Source organism: Lipotes vexillifer, unplaced genomic scaffold (genome assembly GCF_000442215.2).
Source record: "Lipotes vexillifer unplaced genomic scaffold, Lipotes_vexillifer_v1.1 scaffold905, whole genome shotgun sequence".
Lineage (NCBI taxonomy): Eukaryota > Metazoa > Chordata > Mammalia > Artiodactyla > Lipotidae > Lipotes > Lipotes vexillifer.
This window is the reverse complement of record NW_006796034.1, coordinates 263,827-272,884: the sequence shown is the minus strand read 5'-3', so window position 1 is coordinate 272,884 and position 9,058 is coordinate 263,827. Positions and strand designations below refer to the sequence as shown.

The window sequence follows — 9,058 nt, the reverse complement described above, 5'->3', positions numbered from 1 at the left end:
GAAAGAGTAAACTGCTTGCTAACATGAGGGTTCAAGAAAGAATATTAACCTTATATGACAGCACATCATTTGGCATAGCATTTTAAGTAAAGAAGATAAAATGTTCCATGTAAACATCTTGGTTTTCAAATGACTGTATGCCAGGATATTTAAGAAAAACCACATTAATAAGTACCTTTGGAAAGTTTTTAAAGTAAATAATTATTATGCTTTTATAATTTTGCCCTATAAAGTACTTTATTTCCTATAGTGAAACAGTCTATGACCAGCAACCCAGTACTAGAAACACTCAGTTATAGAATCACTGAACTGGAAGAAACATTTCATATAATCTAGTTCACTGTCTTCATTTTTCATTTGCTAAAACTGAAGTCAAGAAAAAATCAGGTGCTAAGGAAAATGTAGAACTAGAATCTAGTTTCTCTTAGTCTCAGTCACATGGTCTTCTAAGATGTATCAATATTTCCTTATTACTTCTATCCTCTATCAATATTTTACAGTAACAACGGCAAAGTCAAAAAGAATCTTCCTAAATGTTTACATTATCTGAAGATTATAGAATTGGTACAAGTACAGAACCATGTAGGAAAAAAGGAAAACAAACAAAATGGTCTCATATTCTCTATTTACACCAATGTCAAATTATAAATAATACATTGAGAAATATTAAACTCAAATAGATATGAAGCATAAGAGCATTTAGAGCGAAATGCTACAAAATTTTATGTTAAACATGAAAACACTATAACTCACATTATCCATCTGTTTCCAGCACATGTCAAGGTATTGCTGAGCTTTTCTTCCCTCTTGAAGATGCTGAAGATCATAACAACAACCAAAAAAACAAACAAAACAAATTTTTTAATTACAATTAAATACCAATTAAAGCCTAAAGTCCCCAAAAGGCTTTTCACTTAATTTTTTTTCAAGGTACTAATTATGTAAACTTTATCAAGACTTAGGAAGAGATTATTAGTAAAGCAAAAATTCTCTAAAATGCATTTTATAGACTATTATTTAAATATTTTAAATATAATCTTTAAGACAGATATAATCTCTTGGAAAATACATGATTATCTAAATAGGGGTTGACAAAGTTTTCTATAAAGCGTCAAATAAACATTTTAGGCTTTGCAAACCACATGGTCTCTGTCTCTGTTACAAATATTCAACTCTGCTAATATAATGCAAAAGCAGCCACACGCAATATATAAGTGAATGAGTGTGCGCCTGTTCCAATAAAACTTTATGGTCACTAAAATTTGAATTTCATATAATTTTCACATGTCATAAAATATTCTTTTTTTCATTTTCTTTTCAACTATCTAAAAATGTAAAAACCATTCTTAGCTCATGGTAACTAGGAAACAAAAACAGGCAGTAAGCTAGATTTGTCCCACTGGCTGGAATTTACCAAACCTCAGTCTTAAATCCAAAAGGATCACAAATTAGTAAGAATGTCTTGAGATAATTTTAGCTAGAAGAAATGTAGAGAAATAGAAAACCAGTTTATGCTGTACGACTATACATTATTTTAAAAAGCAATTACTTCATTTCTGTGAAAATATTTCATATATTATAACTGTATAAAAATGATAAGATTACCATTTTTCTTTCAGTTTTCAGATCATGAGCATATCTCATTAATTCACCATAAACTCTGTGCGCCATTTCTTCTGCTACTACTTCTCGCTGTCCTGCATAGTCATTTAACTCGTTAAGGATGTTAAAAAAGGCTATACACGAAGTAAACCTGACAAAAACATATTAAAAATGGTGAAATTTATTTTTACTTTCATTATAAATGTTTTTGTAAGGTACAGATTGAGCCTGATACTTAACAAATTTTAACATATTCAACCTAAATCTCAGCTACTAGCTCTAAATTAACTTTGTATGAAAAGAATCCTGCTTAAGCTCAAGTTGTACATGTTTATATATCTTCAGGCAGTCTTAACTTATAAATAAAAGAATATTTGGGGTCAAAAAATAATAAGAATACTACCTGCAGGCTCTTTTAGCATACTAGAATCTCTTAAGTTGCCAATTAACTGCCCTGAGCTTGGGAATGAACTTGGTTGGATTCCTAGGCTTGGCAGCTGAACCTATTACAGAGATGATATGCTTGCTCTAGAGGACAGAACCTGCCAATTATACCACTCAAATGCATCTCGATGGGTGATCTACAGAACAATTTTGCTACCAGCTCTGGACACAGCTGCCTGTATGCCTGCCCACATCCTGAATGCAAGTGAAGTGCCGCTATGGTTGGCACCACAGAGGGTTAAGAAGGGGCAAAAATAAGGGTAAAAAGAATGTGTGTGGAGGGAAGGAGAGAAACAAAGAGAATCACTGTATTAAAATGTATAGATGTATTTGAATACACTGCCGGAACACTCTTACATAAGCTGAAGGTGGACAGCTCAGCTAGGACTCCATTAACACTAAACCTGAGAATCCTCTAACAACTAACAATTACACACAAAGTTGTTTTATGTCTAGTCTCCTTTTGTTTCTGCATTTTACAACTATCCATGTATCCTCCTGTTTAAGAATGCCAAAAAGCTCACAGGCAATTCCTAACCTTTTATTCAGAGTTCCAAAATTACCCTGAAAACCTTATTCCTTTTCATTACCCCTTTAAACCAACCAGCCAAATTGTTTTGCTACCTGTAAAAGTAAAAGCAAGAATCTAACAAGCTGACAGCTACAAAATAAAGTATGGAAAAAATACCCTTTTCTTCTGGAGACTACATCATTCAAGTGGAGTCCCAGTCCACCTATTACTTAGAAATCACACTTCAACTATTCTAAAAAGCTATTAAAGCCCACTGAAGTATGCAACCTCATAAGAAAAAACAGTAGTTTCCTCTTTCATAAACATTATGATTTTTTATTACAATAAACTTTTAAAAATCTTTATAAAAAGCTAATGGCATAATATTTATTTTACTAAATAACAAAAATATAGGTCTTCTTTTAAATTTTAATATGCAACAGTAAATAGGGATATAATTTACCTTGGCTCTTCATCTTTGGTGGAACGTTTGGGACAGTACTTCTTAACCAGATTTCTATAGGAAGAAGATTTTTAAAAGTTTACTAAAATACTGTTCTTGAAATTCAAATACTCTAAAAGTTTCCAATTTCATTATATCAAGAATTTAATGATGTAAAACAATTAAGACAGCAACATGATCATCTATTACCATCGTAACAGACAATCACTACTTACATTTTCTCCTTAAAATACTGATTCCTGTAGAAAGAAATGTTATTTCTATGTTTATACGAGTGTAATAGTAACAATTTGGTTGATTATGCTATCAAACTAAAAAGAATTAAGAGGAAGAATAAAAGAAACAAAGTACTCAGTATATGAAACTGAGTTATGGCAGAAAGACACGTATTTCAAGGAAATACTATCATTATTTTCTTTTGTAAATCAGGGATTATAATACTAACTAAGGTAAAATGTAAACAGATGCGGACCCACTACAGGATAAAAGAACAGTTCATCAGTATCCTCTGTAACTCTACTTTTATATGAAAATCACTATGTGATCCTTAACCTCTTTCTTTAGGCAAATGAATTAATTCCAATTTGTAACTTTCTCTGCCTGTATCTATGTCCATTCTTGACAGTCGCGGACTAGAATGCTACCTCATTTCATCTTTGCAAAATCAGAGGCAGACAAGCACATGGACTCTGGAGTCAAACTGGGCTACGTGGGTTTTGTGTGGCATCTGTGTGACCTTGGGCAATTTACTCACACTCTTTGTGCCCAGTTTTCTATAAATGGTGATACACAGTACCTCTAACCCATAAGGTTATGAGAATTAAAGTAGATAATATTTGCAAAGCATTAACCACAGTCCTTTACACCACACTCCTGAAAATACGATCCATGGACCAGTAAAGGTAAACAGACTCTTCGTTACCTATCCCACAACAAGCTAAGTACAGAAGTTGAGAGTAGTTTTATAAATGTTGAATCTAACAGTAAAAAAAAGTAGGGCCTGTATTTCATATGTCTCTTTTTATGTCATTTTTTCTAGCATTAAATTTTTAATTTATTTTATAAAAGCATCAGTAGAAACTTTAAAAGAAACTAGTCCATCATCACAATTAATTTGAGATGTACTGGTTTAAACTATAATATCCATGGAAATCAGCAATTATGAGGTAACTGATTAACTTATTATGGTTATAACCACAGTCTCCAACCTATAAATGGGTTGCATTCTGGAAATTACTTTGAAAGTCAGTGATTTTCAACCATGAGTCCCTGAATTACTTTAAATAAAAACAAGTCAAACTTGGGCGAAGAACATTCCAAAGAGCAAGTAGTTTCAAATTCTGAACATAATTTTGTATATCAACATTTTAAGCATTGTTTATCGTTATAGGCTATAATTGACATTTGTTGTCTATGCCTACCTGCAACACTCACTACGCTTTTTTATTCTGTAACAGTTTGTGGCAGACATATTTCTGCTCATCAAAGAACCCTATTGGGCTTCCCTGGTGGCGCAGTGGTTGGGGGTCCACCTGCCGATGCAGGGGACGCGGGTTCATGCCCCGGTCCGGGAGGGTCCCACATGCTGCGGAGCGGCTGGGCCTGTGGGCCGTGGCCGCTGGGCCTGCGCGTCCGGAGCCTGTGCTCCGCAACGGGAGAGGCCACAGTGGTGAGAGGCCCGCGTACCACAAAAAAAAGAAAGAAAGAAAGAACCCTATTATTTCACACATTTTCCAGCACACTTGCAGTTAGGCAGAACCATGTGGCTAACTCTATATAATGGGCTGTTAGCTCTGTGATAAGTACCAAGCTAAAGCATTATAGCTCATGCATAAACGTCTGGGCTTCTTCATTCCCTGATGAAGCAACTGTGGAGGCTTCATGTTAAGATCAAGGTGAAAACAGTATGGATTCCTGAGTTACCACATGGACTACTAGAGTTATCACCTAGCCTTGTGGCTGACTTTGCATGAGCAAGAAATAAGCTTTTGCTGCATAAAGTCCCTGAGATTTGGGAGTTATTATTCTAGTACAGCCTGGCATAACCTAAACTACAGCTCCTCTATTGTCACGTCTATGTAATTGTGGTGGGTTGGTCACATATAACAGTCCAGGAACACTGATTTGATCCAGGTCCATTAATCCAGGCCAAAGTCAATGCTAAAATTTCCATTGAAATTCTTGGTAAGATACATTTTTTCTTTTTTTAAATTTTTATTTTATATTGGAGTATAGTTGATTAACAATGTTGTATTAGTTTCAGGTGTACAGCAAAGTGATTCAGTTATACATATACATATATCTATTCTTTCTCAAATTCTTTTCCCATTTAGGTTATTACAGAATACTGAGCAGAGTTCCCTGTGCTGTACAGTAGGTCCCTGTTGTTCATTAACATGTCTTTATGCTGAAGCTAAGTTGATACGACACAATCCTGGAGTCCCCACGTGTAAAGAGCCTACTTGGGTATTAAATCAACAGAAAGGACAATAAAATCAAGAGAAAAAGAGAGAAATTCTTACTTTTCTGAGTACCCAGATCCCTAAACTTTTCAGTCAAATAAGCCATAAATTCCTTTCTTTGCTTAAACCAATATGACTTGTTGGGCTTCTGACACTTGAAAGAATTATGACTACTACCACAGATATTAACACAAAAGTCTTAACATACTCATAGCTTAAACACAGCATAAACAACACTAATTTGAACTCTAGCTTCTGGGAGGAAGAGCACAAATATCACAAGAGGGAAGGGGAAGAAGAAGAAAGTAATATTACTTTTACCTTTTGAGCATGGACAGTTAATCCTCAGCACTTTTTTAAAATTTGTCTTGTCTCTCTTATGTAAAGTCACCCATCTATGGGAAACTCTTCCCAAGCCCCAATAAAGCCCTCAGAAACCATATACAAGCCACTAAGACTCCATCCAAGCATACCCTGCCACTAGAAAAACTACAGCATGGTCCAAAATGTTCTTGTATTCCACTAAATCAAAACTTCTATTCTAGGAAAACATATGCCCTAGAAGAAGACACAACAAATTATTAATAGTACTAATTTCTAGGGAGAGGGACTGGGAAGTGACTCAAATTTAAATGTGTTACAGTGATCATATACTGTTTTTTTAATTTAAAAACATTAATGATAAAAGCTACCAAAAGAAATTATCCCCTCAAAGCAGCTTATCTCAATTGGGCCTTCTAAGAAAACAGTCTGAAGTCAGCAAAAATACACACCAAGGTGTGACTGTTTACTAAGTCCCACAAATCCTTGCTTTGAATTTTTAACATAATATGCTTATTAAGTCAAATAAATCTCTGGCTTGTCTTAAATATGTAAGTGTAAAACAGGCAGGTTCCTCCTAAACTAAAAATATTTTAGGCAATTCATCTCTCTCAAGAAATCTGCCCTTAGAACCCTCTTGCACTGTTGGTGGGAAGGTAAATTGATACAGCTACTATGGAGAACAGTATGGAGGTTCCTTAAAAAACTAAAAATAGAACTACCATACGACCCAGCAATCCCATTACTGGGCATATACTCTGAGAAAACCATAATTCACAAAGAGTCATGTACCACAATGTTCACTGCAGCTCTATTTACAATAGCCAGGACATGAAAGCAACCTAAGTGTCCATCTACAAATGAACGGATAAAGATGTGGCACATATATACTATGGAATATTACTCAGCCATAAAAAGAAACAAAATTGAGTTATTTGTAGTGAGGTGGATGGACCTAGAGTCTGTCATACAGAGTGAAGTCAGAAAGAGAAAAACAAATACCGTATGCTAACACATATACATGGAATCTAAAAAAAAAAAAAAAAAAAGGTTCTGAAGAACCTAGGGGCAGGACAGGAATAAAGATGCAGATGTAGAGAATGGACTTGAGGATACGGGGAGGGGGAAGGGTAAGCTGGGTTGAAGTGAGAGAGTGGCAGGGACATATATACACTACCAAATGTAAAATAGATAGCTAGTGGGAAGCAGCCACATAGCACGGGGAGATCAGCTCGGTGCTTTGTGACCACCTAGAGGGGTGGGATAGGGAGGGTGGGAGGGAGATGCAAGAGGAGGAGATATGGGGATACATGTATATGTACACGTGATTCACTTTGTTATAAAGCAGAAACTAGCACACCATTGTAAAGCAGTTACGCTCCAATAAAGATGTTAAAAAAAAAAAAAAAAGAAGAAATCTGCCCTTAGAACCCTCCTACACTGTTGGTGGGAATGTAATTGGTACAGCCACTATGGAGAACAGTATGGAGGTTCCTTAAGAAACTAAAAATAGAGCTACCATATGATCCAGCAATCTCACTCCTGGGCATATACCGGAGAAAAACATGGTTCAAAAGGATACATGCACCCCAGGGTTCACTGCAGCACTGTTTACAATAGCCAAGACATGGAAGCAACCTAAATATCCACTGACAGATTAGTGGATAAAGAAGATGTGGTACATATATACAACAGAATATTACTCAGCCATTAAAAAGAATGAAATAATGCCAGTTGCAGCAACATGGATGGACCTGGAGATTATCATACTAAATGAAGTAAATCAGACAGAGAAAGATAAATATCATATTATATTGCTTATATGCAGAATCTAAAAAAAAGATACAAATGAACTTATTTACAAAACAGGCTCACAGACTTAAAGAACAAACTTATAGTTATCTATAGTTATCTGGGGCGGGGGAGGGGAAGGGGGAGGGGGAGGGATAGACTGGGAGTTTGGGATTGACATGTACATACCGCTGTATTGAAAATAAATATCCAATAAGGACCTATTGTCTCAGCTCAGTACTCTGTAATAACCTAAATAGAAAAAGAATTTGAAAAAGAATAGATACATGTATATGTATAACGGAATCACTTTGCTATGCATCTGAAGCTAATACAACATTGTTAATCAACTATACTCCAATATAAAATAAATATTAAAAAAAAAAAGAAAAAGAAATCTGCCCTTAGTGTCAGTTTCCTAGGCTACTGTTTTTGAAATTTTCCTCTCTTCTAAGTCCAGAGATTCTCCAAGTAATGAATTATGATAGCAGTTTTTATATGTAAGACATGTTTTGAATAGCATGTTATGAATCAGGAATTAATTAAAACCAAGTTTTATACAGATACAATACATATTATAGAAATTATAATACATGTCATAGATAAGCTGATACTTTGTTTTGATGTGTGTGTGTTTCATCCATGTTTTCTAAGAACCTTAGGATGATGCACTATGGATGTAGAGGAATTAACACTCTTCCTTCAGTAGCCTGAGAAGGCTTCTACATGTAATGGGTTTCTCCAAATATTATAGTATTCTCTATATATCCTAATTGTACATGTGATATTAAATATATCATACTACTTAATTTATATTTAAATTGCTGATTTTAATATTTTTTACCCATTCTAGTTTTATCATGTTTATATTTGAGTTTTAGTGAAAATTATAAAGGATTCCAAATAATTTCTCAAAACTTTAATTCATTTTTATTTAAACTACATTTTACAGTTAAATAATGAGGTACAAGATACCTCAAAAGTTTTTAAGCAGAAAATCACCTCTATACGTTTTCAATCTTTCAACATTTGAGAGGCTCTGAGCTCTAATTACTGTTTAACAGGTGATCAATACCATATTTATTTGTAAAATGGGACACAAATCATACTGTGGCAGAAGGGTAGTATTAGATATCTGAGACTGACTAGTATCCCTTTTCTTAATTGCTGTCCCTATATCTAACGGTTAACATGCTTAGGAGTTACCAGATTAAGACAAATGGCCCTATTTGTGGGCCTCAGCTAAGTGATCCAGAGATAGAAAACTGAATCTAGCTGGGCCAAAGAGTTCTCTTACTGGAATTTTTAAGTGTTTGGACCTGATACAGTTTTGAGATCAGTACAAGAGCTGAATCTCTGAGACATAAAACTGAATGTTGGTGAGTATATTTCCTGCCATGTGGAGAAAAAAGGCCAGTCTGCACTGAAAGAATGAAGCCAACACATAAAAAGAAGCCCAAAAAG

At 34.7% G+C, this 9,058-nt stretch overlaps 1 protein-coding gene across 1 annotated transcript in view; it reads right to left on the bottom strand.

Annotated features, from left to right (window-relative positions):
• The window catches only part of FNBP1L (formin binding protein 1 like), a 48,862-nt gene that overhangs the window by 30,361 nt on the left and 9,443 nt on the right, over positions 1 to 9,058 (bottom strand). The window contains exons 2-4 of the mRNA XM_007468103.1: positions 3,021 to 3,074; positions 1,606 to 1,753; positions 754 to 816 (exon numbers count right to left, since the gene is read on the bottom strand). Coding sequence (XP_007468165.1) covers positions 754 to 816; positions 1,606 to 1,671 — 129 coding nt within the window. The 5' untranslated portion in view covers positions 1,672 to 1,753; positions 3,021 to 3,074. The remainder of the gene's footprint in view (positions 1 to 753; positions 817 to 1,605; positions 1,754 to 3,020; positions 3,075 to 9,058) is intronic.